This window comes from Bombina bombina, chromosome 2 (genome assembly GCF_027579735.1).
Source record: "Bombina bombina isolate aBomBom1 chromosome 2, aBomBom1.pri, whole genome shotgun sequence".
Lineage (NCBI taxonomy): Eukaryota > Metazoa > Chordata > Amphibia > Anura > Bombinatoridae > Bombina > Bombina bombina.
Window position 1 is genome coordinate 1,124,046,898 of NC_069500.1, and position 15,264 is coordinate 1,124,062,161.

General features: G+C 36.5%; 1 protein-coding gene across 11 annotated transcripts in view; it reads left to right on the plus strand.

Moving 5' to 3' along the window:
* Positions 1 to 15,264, plus strand: part of RAPGEF2 (Rap guanine nucleotide exchange factor 2) — a 652,959-nt gene that overhangs the window by 604,539 nt on the left and 33,156 nt on the right. For all 11 annotated transcript variants that reach the window (XM_053703785.1, XM_053703786.1, XM_053703787.1 and 8 more), the window contains 4 exons: positions 506 to 709; positions 919 to 1,027; positions 2,699 to 2,945; positions 11,111 to 11,268. In XM_053703785.1, the coding sequence (XP_053559760.1) occupies positions 506 to 709; positions 919 to 1,027; positions 2,699 to 2,945; positions 11,111 to 11,268 (718 nt within the window). The remainder of the gene's footprint in view (positions 1 to 505; positions 710 to 918; positions 1,028 to 2,698; positions 2,946 to 11,110; positions 11,269 to 15,264) is intronic.

Below are 15,264 nucleotides of genomic sequence, written 5' to 3' on the forward strand. Positions count from 1 at the left end.
GAGCAACCAAGTGTTATCTCTCTCTATTCACAAAGCCTAATAGGCATGGGTTGAACAATTTGTCCAAGAACTAGTGGTCCCATGAAATTTCTCAGTAGCCCACTTTTTTTTAACAGTGTCATACGTAAATGTGTAATACGCAGTTTTACACTTATTACACATTTGAATTAAAGGGACAGTCTACAATAGAATTTTTATTGTTTTGACTACCTCTATAAAAGTTTTTTTGTGCAGTGGGTTCCTGTCTGCCTAAAACTCTCATAATTGACATAGTAGCAGAGACTTGTGCTCGGCATATAAATTATTGAATTCATCTCACTGTAATCCTGAACATTTTGTATTTGTTATATGCAACAGATAAATGTTATTCTGTATACTGTTTCTGAATTAGTGGGCTGCTGGAATGTTTCACAATGATCTAAAAAAACTAAATAACTTTTGTCATTTTAGTGGAGTTTTCCTTATGATTCTCATTGCTAATAATGGTGTTTTTTTTTCCTTTCAGAAAATGGGTGGACACCTACGGTTGCTGAATATTGCATGTGCTGCCAAGGCAAAAAGGAGATTGATAACACTAACAAAGCCATCTCGAGAAGCCCCCTTGCCTTTTATCCTGCTGGGAGGGTCAGACAAGGGATTTGGCATCTTTGTAGACAGCGTGGATCCTGGAAGCAAAGCTGTAGAAGCAGGCTTAAAGAGAGGGGATCAGGTACAGCAATCCTGACTCACACTGAGAATTCTGGGTCATTTACATGATTGAAAGAACCAACTAAATATTTCATAGCTATTACAGCCAATATAGAAATAATACCTAGGTAGAAGGGGGGATAAAGCTGCATTATATACAGCTATAGAGGAGGAGGTAAATGTCAGCGCTCGGTTTAATAATCACATTGTGTTATTTGCCCTTTATTTCAGATCCTGGAGGTGAACGGTCAAAACTTTGAGAACATTCAGCTTCCCAAGGCCATGGAAATTCTGAAGAACAATACTCATTTGTCTATCACTGTGAAAACCAATTTATTTGGTATGTTGACTTATTTGTATTCACATGGAATTTCAGCCGGTCTGTCTGTTGCTAAATAAAGAGCAGCTGCAAGAATCGAGCATTTCTATATCATTAACCCGGAACCTTATTAGATGCTAAAGTGAAGGAGTTATGGAAAGCAGGAAACCTAACTGCATTTAAAAAAATGCCTGTTTAATGCAATAATGAATATAATTATTTGTTTGAACATTTTACTATCACACAGATGTTCCATGGTAGCTATATTTTTAATTCCTACAAAGGGGTTAAACACATAACTATACTTACTCATGAGGCACGCTCCAGAAGGTCGTGAATAGGACAGTGCTATTGAATGGTGGCTACGTGCGCATGCTACTCCTGTCCTGACAAGTGCCTTTCAGGAATAACAATGATTGGGGCTCTGGAGCAGTATTTTAACTATGGGTTTAACACCTTTACAGATATTAAAATGAAATAAACCCAAAATATTTTTCTTTATTCAGACAGAACATACATTTTAAATAACTTTCCAATGTACTTCTATTATCAAATTGTCTTTGTTTTCTTCTTACCTTCCTGATTTTCAACAAATGATAAGTTCAGGAGTGTGCACGTGCCTGCAGTACTATATGACCTCAGTTTTGCAACAATGTAATAAATTAGGAAGAGCACTAGATGACTACACTATTTCCTGTCATGTAGAGCTCCTGAAACGTGTATGCTACCTATCTAGATATCTCTTCAACAAAAAATAACATGAGAACGAAGCAAATTTGATAATAAAAGTAAATTGGAAACTCTCTTTTAAATTGTATTCTCTATCTGAAAAATGAAATATATTTTTTTTCCTGTGCCCTTAACAACATATAAGAAGTATTTGTGTAAAATAAAATGCTATAATGAAAAGGATTTTATTATTCCATTACAATGTCTTCTTAGTGGTACATACATAAGTAAAAAACAACTCTATTGTTTACTAGTCAGAGGAAACATTTCACAGTCCAGTGGAAATGTATAGCACTAGATGTGTATTAAAATTACATTAAACACCTTATACTTTTGTGTAAATGCTGTGCTTTGCCTCACATGCCATAGAGAAAATGTAAACTAGGGAATGCTTTTTTACAATAAACACAATTAACATTGGTAGGAAGGTGTTCAGGGGCCCTCTAAGCTGAAATAAAAAAATAAAGCAGGAGACAATTAGACTATGCATCCGAATCCTGGATAGCGCATACTAGAGGGCCTACGTGCGCTAACCCGAAAGCTGAAGTGCGGGAAAACCCTGAGGTGCTCAATCCTCAGTGATTTGATCCGCAGCATTTTCAGGTTACATCATTTACCTTTTGTCCTCTTTATGAAGAATGGGACATGCACAATTTTTTCATTAAAGCTAGACGCATTAAATGTCCTTTTAAAGCTGTTTGAATTTATATTGAGGCTAATTGGAAATGCATGTTTGTGTATAACTGATCTGCAGGGATCAGTTTCTCACTGGCTTATAAGGACCACTCTAAAGGATCTGTTGGTGGCTTATGGACAAACCCCCCTAGGGAATAAAAGCAATAGGAAGCTCCAGTAATTACATGGACTCTTAAAAATACAATTTTTATTGTAATAAAGAAAAAAAAATACATCTATTAAATGATGTTTGTATCCTGTTAGTCATTTTTATTTTTCTTTGTCTAGTTTTTAAAGAGCTTTTAGCCAGACTGTTGGAAGAGAAAAGAAGCAATGCGCCCCACTTGCCCAAGATCGGTGACATCAAGAAGGCCAGTAGATATTCCATCCCAGATCTTGCCGTTGATGTTGAGCAAGTTATAGGACTGGAAAAAGTGAGCAAAAAAAGCAAAGCTAATACGGTTGGAGGAAGAAACAAGTTGAAGAAAATACTTGACAAAACCCGCATCAGTATCTTGCCTCAGAAGCCTTATAAGTAAGTTTGTTTTTTTAGTTGAACAAAGGAAAGACCCACATACATTAAAGGCCCCTTCCAGAAAAATAGAAACTAATGATGAGGCCTTAAAATGGTCAATAGTTATGGTTGCCATGTTGCCTTTTTAGCACATATTTAGTCCTGACTGGGGAACTATTGAAATATGTCTCTCTAGCTTCCCTGACAATGCGTGTTTTCATTTTTTTTCCATCATGTTTCTTGTTTCTCTCGTGGGAGTTTTGTATTGTGGGGAAGCTCTAAAGGGGCTTTAATAATTATTAAAAAAATAATAAATGGATAAAAAAATATATACTTTTACTACAATATAGTATTTTTTCCTTGCGTATTAAAGGGATGATAAACAGTTAATATATTTGCTAAACATAATTATCTTTTCAAATTAAAGATTAGCCTTAGAATAATATGTAAATGTATTTTTTACAATTATATTAGTTGTTGAAATATTGACAATATAGGGGTAGCGGTTTAGTTTCTATCAAGTACTATATATTTTATAAAGTAACGGGTGCTGCCATGATTGAACTAGTTTTCTATTTATCTCTGTCATCTACTGAGAACAATTAGGGACAGATATATAAAACAGGCAGTTTGTGTAAACAAGGCTTGTTTGGATAGTCTGTTGATGCCTGTTTTAGATTTGTCCCTAATTGTTTGCAGCAGGAGTCTAAGATAAGGTGAACATTTAAGTTCAAACATGGTGGTGTTATTACTTTACAGAAACTCAGTGGAATTTAGAAAAGCAATAATTTTCAGACTTAAATTACAGAAAAGGGAGAAAATAATTAAAATATATATTATGTTTAATTACTTATTAAAAATTTTATACTACAATCTCATATTGTTTAATCCCTTTCTCAGTGATTACACTCTAGCCACAAGCAATGGATAGACCATCAGTTATATTTTTGGGCTCTCAATATTCTGTAATTGAGATGGTTTTGCAGGTGAACCTTTAGCTCAGTCATTAATGAAAAATGTTAAATTTTGCTATTTATATATGAAAGTTTGTATTTCTCCATGACAGCCATGACCAATTAAAATACTCGGCACTCAGATGCCTTAAAACCATATGGTTTATTTTAAAGCTTAAAAAAATTACTATTTAAATATATACACCATATTCAGTGAGTTAAAAATATACCCTGGGGTGATCCAGCTCATCTATTGAAACATTTGCATGGCTTCTAGACCTTGCCAATAAGATACTTTGTAATTATGTGTAAGTGTTACTGCCAAAACCGAGATTCTTTTGGCGTTGGATTTGATCCAAATCAGTCTCCTGTTACAGTTGCATTCAAAATAACACATAGGAAATATTGACAGTTTTGGTAATCACAATGGCCTAGATTTGGAGTTTGGCGGTAGATGGGCTGTTAACGCTACGCAGGCTTTTTTCTGGCCGCACCATAAAATTAACTCTGGTATCGAGAGTCCAAAAAAATGCTGCTTTAGGTTCCAAAAAAGGAGCGTAGAGCATTTCTACCGCAAATGCAACTCTCGATACCAGAGTTGCTTACGGACGTGGCCAGCCTCAAAAACGTGCTCGTGCACGATTCTCCCATAGGAAACAATGGGGCTGTTTGAGCTGAAAAAAAACCTAACACCTGCAAAAAAGCAGCGTTCAACTCCTAATGCAGCCCCATTGTTTCCTATGGGGAAACACTTCCTACGTCTGCACCTAACACTCTAACATGTACCCCGAGTCTAAACACCCCTAACCTTACACTTATTAACCCCTAATCTGCCGCCCCCTGCATTATATTATTAACCCCTAATCTTCCGCTCCGTAAACCGCCGCAACTTACATTATCCCTATGTACCCCTAATCTGCTGCCCCTAACACCGCCGACCCCTATATTATATTTATTAACCCCTAACCTGCCCCCCACAACGTCGCCGCCAGCTACTTACAATAATTAACCCCTAATCTGCCGACCGCAAAGCGCCGCCACCTACGTTATCCTTATGTACCCCTAATCTGCTGCCCCTAACACCGCCGACCCCTATATTATATTTATTAACCCCTAATCTGCCCCCCTCAACGTCGCCTCCACCTGTAAATTATATTTACATTGTAGCTATTTTAGGATTAATATTTATTTTACAGGCAACTTTGTAATTATTTTAACTAGGTACAATAGCTATTAAATAGTTAAGAACTATTTAATAGTTACCTAGTTAAAATAATAACAAAATTACCTGTAAAATAAGTCCTAACCTAAGTTATAATTAAACCTAACACTACCCTATCAATAAATTAATTAAATAAAATACCTACAATTACCTACAATAAAACCTAACACTACACTATCAATAAATAAATTAAATACAATTTCTACAAATAACTACAATTACATAAACTAACTAAAGTACAAAAAATAAAAAAGAACTAAGTTACAAAAAAATAAAAAAATATTTACAAACATAAGAAAAATATTACAACAATTTTAAACTAATTACACCTACTCTAAGCCCCCTAATAAAATAACAAAGACCCCCAAAATAAAAAAATGCCCTACCCTATTCTAAATTAATAAATTTAAAAGCTCTTTTACCTTACCAGCCCTGAACAGGGCACTTTGCGGGGCATGCCCCAAGAAAATCAGCTCTTTTGCCTGTAAAAAAAAACATACAATACCCCCCCCCCAACATTACAACCCACCACCCACATACCCCTAATCTAACCCAAACCCCCCTTAAATAAACCTAACACTAAGCCCCTGAAGATCTTCCTACCTTGTCTTCACCTCACCGGGTATCACCGATCGGTCCTGGCTCCGATATCTTCATCCAACCCAAGCGGGGGCTAGACATCCACTGAAGAAGTCCAGAAGAGGGTCCAAAGTCTTCCTCCTATCCGGCAAGAAGAGGACATCCGGACCGGCAAACATCTTCATCCAAGCGGCATCTTCGATCTAATTCCATCCGGTGCGGAGCGGGTCCATGTTGAAGCAGCCGACGCGGATCCATCCTCTTCTTCCGGCGTCTCCCGACGAATGACGGTTCCTTTAAGGGACGTCATCCAAGATGGCGTCCCTCGAATTCCGATTGGCTGATAGGATTCTATCAGCCAATCGGAATTAAGGTAGGAATATTCTGATTGGCTGATGGAATCAGCCAATCAGAATCAAGTTCAATCCGATTGGCTGATCCAATCAGCCAATCAGATTGAGCTCGCATTCTATTGGCTGATCGGAACAGCCAATAGAATGCGAGCTCAATATGATTGGCTGATTGGATCAGCCAATCGGATTGAACTTGATTCTGATTGGCTGATTCCATCAGCCAATCAGAATATTCCTACCTTAATTCCGATTGGCTGATAGAATCCTATCAGCCAATTGGAATTCGAGGGACGCCATCTTGGATGACGTCCCTTAAAGGAACCGTCATTCGTCGGGAGACGCCGGAAGAAGAGGATGGATCCGCGTCGGCTGCTTCAACATGGACCCGCTCCGCACCGGATGGAAGAAGATCGAAGATGCCGCTTGGATGAAGATGTTTGCCGGTCCGGATGTCCTCTTCTTGCCGGATAGGAGGAAGACTTTGGACCCTCTTCTGGACTTCTTCAGTGGATGTCTAGCCCCCGCTTGGGTTGGATGAAGATATCGGAGCCAGGACCGATCGGTGATACCCGGTGAGGTGAAGACAAGGTAGGAAGATCTTCAGGGGCTTAGTGTTAGGGTTATTTAAGGGGGGTTTGGGTTAGATTAGGGGTATGTGGGTGGTGGGTTGTAATGTTGGGGGGGGGTATTGTATGTTTTTTTTTACAGGCAAAAGAGCTGATTTTCTTGGGGCATGCCCCGCAAAGGGCCCTGTTCAGGGCTGGTAAGGTAAAAGAGCTTTTAAATTTATTAATTTAGAATAGGGTAGGGCATTTTTTTATTTTGGGGGTCTTTGTTATTTTATTAGGGGGCTTAGAGTAGGTGTAATTAGTTTAAAATTGTTGTAATATTTTTCTTATGTTTGTAAATATTTTTTTATTTTTTGTAACTTTGTTCTTTTTTATTTTTTGTACTTTAGTTAGTTTATGTAATTGTAGTTATTTGTAGAAATTGTATTTAATTTATTTATTGATAGTGTAGTGTTAGGTTTTATTGTAGGTAATTGTAGGTATTTTATTTAATTAATTTATTGATAGGGTACTGTTAGGTTTAATTATAACTTAGGTTAGGATTTATTTTACAGGTAATTTTGTTATTATTTTAACTAGGTAACTATTAAATAGTTCTTAACTATTTAATAGCTATTGTACCTGGTTAAAATAATTACAAAGTTGCCTGTAAAATAAATATTAATCCTAAAATAGCTATAATATAATTATAATTTATATTGTAGCTATATTAGGATTTATTTTACAGGTAAGTATTTAGCTTTAAATAGGAATAATTTATTTAATAAGAGTTAATTAATTTCGTTAGATGTAAATTATATTTAAGTTAGGGGGGTGTTAGTGTTAGGGTTAGACTTAGCTTTAGGGGTTAATCCATTTATTATAGTAGCGGTGAGCTCCGGTCGTCAGATTAGGGGTTAATGTTTGAAGTTAGGTGTCGGCGATGTTAGGGAGGGCAGATTAGGGGTTAATAACTTTATTATAGTAGCGCTCAGGTCCGGTCGGCAGATTAGGGGTTAATAAGTGTAGGCAGGTGGAGGCGACGTTGAGGGGGGCAGATTAGGGGTTAATAAATATAATATAGGGGTCGGCGGTGTTAGGGGCAGCAGATTAGGGGTACATAAGGATAACGTAGGTGGCGGCGCTTTGCGGTCGGCAGATTAGGGGTTAATTATTGTAGGTAGCTGGCGGCGACGTTGAGGGGGGCAGGTTAGGGGTTAATAAAAATAATACAGGGGTCGGCGGTGTTAGGGGCAGCAGATTAGGGGTACATAAGTATAACGTAGGTGGCGGTCGGCAGATTAGGGGTTAAAAAAATTTAATCGAGTTGCGGCGATGTGGGGGGACCTCAGTTTAGGGGTACATAGGTAGTTTATGGGTGTTAGTGTACTTTAGGGTACAGTAGTTAAGAGCTTTATGAACCGGCGTTAGCCCAGAAAGCTCTTAACTCCTGCTTTTTTCCTGCGGCTGGAGTTTTGTCGTTAGAGCTCTAACGCTCACTTCAGAAACGACTCTAAATACCGGCGTTAGGAAGATCCCATTGAAAAGATAGGATACGCAATTGACGTAAGGGGATCTGCGGTATGGAAAAGTCGCGGCTGAAAAGTGAGCGTTAGACCCTATTTTGAGTGACTCCAAATACCGGCGGTAGCCTAAAACCAGCGTTAGGAGCCTCTAACGCTGGTTTTCACGGCTAACGCCGAACTCTAAATCTAGGCCAATGTGTTTAGTAGTTTTAAAGTATCAGTTTCCCATGAAACCGCACAGTAGAAAATGAACACTAACATGTTAAATGGATCCTAAACCCAATTTTTTTCATTCTTGATTCAGATAGAGCATGCAATTTTAAGCAACTTTCTAATTTACTCCTACTATCAATTCTTCTTCTTTCTCTTGCTATCTTTATTTAAAAAGCTAAGGAGACTGCTCATTTGTGGTTCAGCACCCTGGATAGCGCTTGCTTATTGGTGACTACATTCAGCCAACCAATAAGTAAGCTTAACCTAGGTTCTGAACCAAAAATGGACTGGCTCCTAAGCTTTACTTTACTTCTTTTTAAATCAAGATAGCAAGAGAACGAAAAAAATAATAGGAGTAAATTAGAAAGTTGCTTAAAATTGCATGCACTATCTGAATCATGAACAAACATTTTTGGATTTAGTATCCCTTTAAGGATTCAGATGGCTGGGGCATTTTTGGTTCATCACCTGAGTAGCGCTTGCCGATTGGTGGCTAAATGTAGCCACCAATAAGCAAGTACTGTCCAGGGTGCTGATCAAAAAATGGTCTGGCTCCTAAGCTTTACATTCCTGCTATTCAAAGATAGCAAGAGAACAAAGAATAAATTGATAATAGGAGTAAATTAGAAAGTTGCTTAAAATTGCATGCTCTATCTGAATCATGAAAGAAAAAAATAGATTTCCTATCCCTTTAAGAATATGTCACTGATATTGTTTTTAACATGGATACATTTAATATCTATTTAATACCTGTGTCTTTTTATCTTAACAATGCTAGAAAAATAACAAATCAAGAATTAAAATATAGTTACAAAGGAGACCACTCCCGTCTACTTGTTTGAGCCTTCATGTCTCAAAACAATAAAATGCTCATTGTGATCTGACGGCAAATTCAGTAGCACTTGGTCTTCAAAGGGTTTTAAGAATGCTTTTCCTGAGAACAAGGTTGAACGACTCCTATTTCCATGCTATTCCCACACTTCAAAGCTTTTCCTTTAAGGATATATAAACGCACATGATCCCCTATCAAGTTTGTGTTTCCTTTGTTTTTACACATATCAAATAGACAAATTGCTTTTTTTATGTATTAAATAATATTTCTATGGAAGAGCACATATTAGCTTTAGCCTTTGTTAGTAAATCTCATGCCGATTTGTAGCTTAATGACACTTATGGGCACTATGCGATATATTATGTCAGGAGAAAAAACACCTGCGGTTCCATAGGCAATTAATTAATAGTTGTGTAGTAATACCATGGATACATAATAACATAGCAACTATATATATATTTAACTTCTTTCACCCCAATGATTTTGGAATCAGAATGAACACAATTATCATTTGCTATCAATAGCACTGATTGCATGTAGTTTTTGTCCATTTAATGCATAATAATTTGTGGTTGTTAAACAGACCTAGTGACTTTTTATTCTTGATTTCTTGCCTCCCATAAGTGATATCTGTGTTGTCAGGTGAAGGCACATTTCCCTGTTAAAGCTCAGTGACATTTTTCCTCCCTTCACAAAGTGTTATCACAGAATAGTGGGTGGCTGCTCTGCTTCCTACACACTGACAGTCATTGCATAGCACCTCAGTACGGTGCCTCATATAAACTCATTGCCAGGTGTCTTTTTTTTTTATTCCAATCTGGGCATTTATTTCAGGAAAAAAAGATTAAACATTATGTTCAGGTTTATAAATAGTTGCCAACAGCTATAACTGACAAGTCAATGAGAAAGTAGGTTATTGGAGTATTGACCAAAACATATACATTAAATAGCTTCACCCCTCAAACACCCTATCTACACTCAGGAGACTTAGATACCACAATGTGTAAACTAATATATACCCAAGGGCAACACTGGTCCATTTCTCACATAGCGGGAGGGATTCCCAGCCTAATTAGACTATGGGACAGGAGGCAAAAAAAGTGTCTTAAAGGGACATTAAACCCAAAACTGTTCTTTCATGATTCAGATAGAAAATACAATTTTAAACAACATTCCTATTTACTTCTATTATCTAATTTGCTTCATTCTTTAGATATCTTTTGTTAAAAAAATAGCAATACACATGGGTGAGCCAATCACATGAGGCATCTATGTGCAGCCACCAATCAGAAGCAACTGAGCCTATCTAGATATACTTTTCAGGAAAAAATATCAAGAGAATGAAGCAAATTAGATAATAGAAGTAAATTAGAAAGTTTTTTTAAAATTGTATTCTCCATCTGACTCATGAAAGAAAAAATTGGGGTTTAATGTCCCATTAATTGTGAAAATTGGGGCAGTTGGCAAGTGTGCTTTATATACCGGACAAATAAGCAGTTAAATGTTTGGATATGGATACAAAATCTTTTTGTTTTTTTAAATTAGTATAAGATACAAATTGTAAACAATTATGAAATTGTATACAAGGTCTGGTGCTAAGCTAACGAAAGGTGTGTATACTGGTTTATTCCCATCAGCAGAAATCTGAGGCTACATATTGCTTAGGGGGCCCAGACGCATTGCTTAGCACACAATGCCTTTGGTTTTACATATATATATATTTATTTATATATATATGTATATGTATATATATATATATATATATATCAGTGTGGTGTGTTAGAGGACTTTTTCTCCTCCTGCTGAAACTGTATACCTTTATTACCACAACCTTACTGTGACTGAATTGACAAGGACTAACATGGTCCTTCACCACACTGAGCAGAGTAGGTATAACATTTGTCACTTGACACATCTGAGCAGCTGCCCTAAGCAGTGCATGTTTCTTGCTTTTTCACAGTGACATTGGAATTGGTCAGTCACAAGATGACAGCATTGTGGGGTTACGGCAGACAAAGCACATGCCAGCTACACTACCTGTCAGTGGGACACTGTCATCCAGCAATCCTGATTTATTACAGTCACATCATCGCATCCTCGACTTTACCACCACCCCAGGTGAGAACCAATTTCTCTCTTGTCTTGTTGCTGGCTCCCTGTTCGTTTTGTTCTTTTATTACATAGCAGTGCCATTCTGAAGGAGCTGCTATTACAGACACGTTTTCATTAACCACGCTGATTGCATCAGTTGTATTTCCAGCAGCTGCTAACTAGAGGCTATATTTGTTTTTCCACATTTCAAGCTATTTTTAGGTTTACTAATGATAAGTAGTACATCGTTATTTCCCCCCCCCCCTTTTCGTTATGCACAGGCTAATAAGTGCACTTGTAATAATGGGATGATAATTAGTCCCTGGAAGGTGCAGTCACTAATAACTGATCTTTAGTTTCTATCTATAAAAGTTCTCCTAACTGTGATAAGAATGTGTTTATTTTCCTATTTTCTACATCATTCTGTCATACCCATCCCTATTCAGCCAATTATGCAGCTTCCTGATTAAAGGACAGTTATAGCGGAATAATTACACACTTCAATCCATTAGAGCATGTTATTTTATCTCTAGCAACCCTGCAACTCTGTGTTTAAGCCCTGCAAGGGGGATAAGCGTATAGTTGAAGTACCATTTGGGATCCACAGAGAACGGCTGGTTCTGCAAAAAAATTGTTGCTGACCCAGTCAGACGCTGTTGTAGCACAGCTGGGTCATGCAACATCCGCTGCTTATTGGGTCAGCAGCTCTCTTTGGCTCCCGAGCGATACTTCCCTTTGCGGGGAATAAACAGAGAGTTGCAGGTTTGCTAGTGCTAAAATTAAATTCTTTAACAAATGTAATTTTCAGCCCTTTTATGTAGGAAAGAAACTGTATTCAAGGAGAGACATTATGGTCACAATCATGATGACTTTGTTTGCATACAGATTTATAAATGCCAGTTAAATTAATTAAATGATCAATACTTGCTTAAAGTTATTTGTAAACTTTAACAAATTAAATAAAGCCCAGTATCAAATATTAATCTTAAAAACAGGGGCACTTTAATTTATTAACGTTTACAATGATGCTTATTGTAAAAAATACTTACCTATGCGTTATGGAAAACATAACGCTGATCCTCCGTCCGCATCTGCTGCTTTCATTTGCATATCGATGATGAATCCTTCCTCCAATCGTCGTGTTGCACCTCCAGCACTGCAGAATCTCTCACAAGATTCTAGAAAGGCAAATTTTTGCTGTACTTCTCTAAGAGGCGTTCTCTGCATTTCTATATATGAAAGAGAGACAAGTCCAGTATAATATAGCACTGCATGACATAAGAGATTTGTTGCATTAACAATTTTTGCTTTTTATTTATATTACTTTAGACTTCAGAATTTTTTAAATTTAAGCTTTGCACTTTCTGTTTTGTATTTTAATACATTTAAATTCTGTATACAGCAATGAATTTAGGATTGTGATTTTACAAAATTTTGATTATATTTAGAAAGTTTCTGTGTAACTAACAAATTTGGTTTATACTCTATTTCTTTGTAACTTTTACATATTACATTGCACTTTGTATTTGTTCTTTGTAAAATTACCGCTTCAGAAAATGGGAAGGACAGGGGAGTTCTCTAGGCTGAACAGGGTAGTCCCAGAGTGTGTCTGAATTTTTTTCACAATTCTCATGATATTCTGAAAGCACTTTACATCTGCACATCTCACTGATTTAACCCAACAGCTGCATGCAGGTGACGTTTGCTAAAAAAATTCACAGTGCACTTAACTGTCAGAAAAGGGATCTATACTAAACTGTGAAATCTACATTATAGTTTCTCTTCAAGCTGGAGAATTTTTTAACATTGGGCCCTAAGACTTTAGACATGTATCTAGCTTTTAATATTCAACCAGGATGATAAATGTAATCATAATTTTAAATGTTTAGAATGAGATAAAGGTTTAAATAAAATTGTTAAGCATATGATGAGCTGGAATAAAATATAACAAGGGCACCACATGGCCTAGTACCATCTTGAAATAATTGTAGATGCAGATGTAAAAATGACATTCACTTTAGAAGCGCACCCGCAGGTGCTTTATGCACAGGCTGGAACTTCACAGCTGTCTAGCATATGACAAGAGGCTTTAAGCAGACACAATATATTATGATTGGGACTATGAAGTATCTTTGATAATACATAACTCTCCTTTCCTGTTGCTGCACTTCCTTACTCTCTGTGTCACTTTTTTCCATTATCCCTTTTCTATACTGTTTTAAAAGTACACAGTTAACTACCTTTTCCATTTCTTAGCATCTGTCTATTTCTCCAAAGATCTATATTGCAGCTGTTTCTGTCAACATCATCTGAGGGGAAGGGCTAACCCTTGCTGGATAAATGCAATACACTCTACATATACATAGGTCCCAGGCATTGTATATATAAATATGATAGACATTTGACATCTATCTGATTCGCAGATGCTACAGTAATAACTGGTTATAAATTAACACCACCAAGCACCCTGTAGTTTCAGTTGTGATATGGGTGTGGTACTAAAATACTTGCCTTGGGAAAAAAAAACTGTACTTCCTTTACACTGTGTGTCTAATTCAGCATTGTCATATGGGGCATCTATCTGCTCTACGTTTGCTAAAACATGCCAACTATTTTATTGTCTGATCTTCTTAAATGGACTGCTCCATATCTTGCTAGTAGCTTACAAACTGGTTGCTAAGCAGTTCACCTTGTATGATGTTCAGTTTGTAATTACTTTCTCTTTTAGATGGGCCATTTATACCACATTGACGCCTTTCTTGAAACAACAGCACCACTTAGTGGAAAAATCAGTACACTATTTCAGTCTTTGTGGAAGTGAATTTTTTTTTTTGTGACTGGGTTTTCCCTTTTTTCAGAAATTAAACATTTTGAGAGTTTAAACTATAACTAATGCTGACATGTTTTTAAAAACTTCAACAACTTAAATTTCTTTGTCATATTATAAAAAATTTTTTGATAGTGTCAGTATCCTCTCACATGCTCTCATGTGATGATATTTCATGCAGTAGAAATACATCATGCATTGAAAGTTTATTTATTTAATTTACATAATCCCATTGAGCATAGCCAGGAGAATAGTTTTTTCTTTGTAAATCATTTTAATATTTTCATTTGTATTTTTTTTTTGTCTGTTGTATTAGCACTGTGGAATCTGTTGTCGCTCTACAAATAACAAAAAAATAATGATGATTTAGGCCCTTATAAAAGAGAGTTACCCTGAAATGATGAGATCTGTGCTGTGAAAACGGATTCTATTAGACCAATTTATCATGTAGTAAAGAGGAGGTTGTTGCATGAACACACTGTGTAGAATATGATGTTGAACACACTGTGTAGAATATGATGTTGAACACACTGTGTAGAATATGATGTTGAACACACTGTGTAGAATATGATGTTGAACACACTGTAGAATATGATGTTGAACACACTGTAGAATATGATGTTGAACACACTGTGTAGAATATGATGTTGAACACACTGTGTAGAATATGATGTTGAACACACTGTGTAGAATATGATGTTGAACACACTGTGTAGAATATGATGTTGAACACACTGTAGAATATGATGTTGAACACACTGTAGAATATGATGTTGAACACTGTGTAGAATATGATGTTGAACACACTGTGTAGAATATGATGTTGAACACACTGTGTAGAATATGATGTTGAACACACTGTGTAGAATATGATGTTGAACACACTGTGTAGAATATGATGTTGAACACACTGTGTAGAATATGATGTTGAACACACTGTGTAGAATATGATGTTGAACACACTGTGTAGAATATGATGTTGAACACACTGTGTAGAATATGATGTTGAACACACTGTGTAGAATATGATGTTGAACACACTGTGTAGAATATGGTGTTGAACACACTGTAGAATATGATGTTGAACACACTGTAGAATATGATGTTGAACACACTGTAGAATATGATGTTGAACACACTGTGTAGAATATGATGTTGAACACACTGTAGAATATGGTGTTGAACATTCTGGTGTA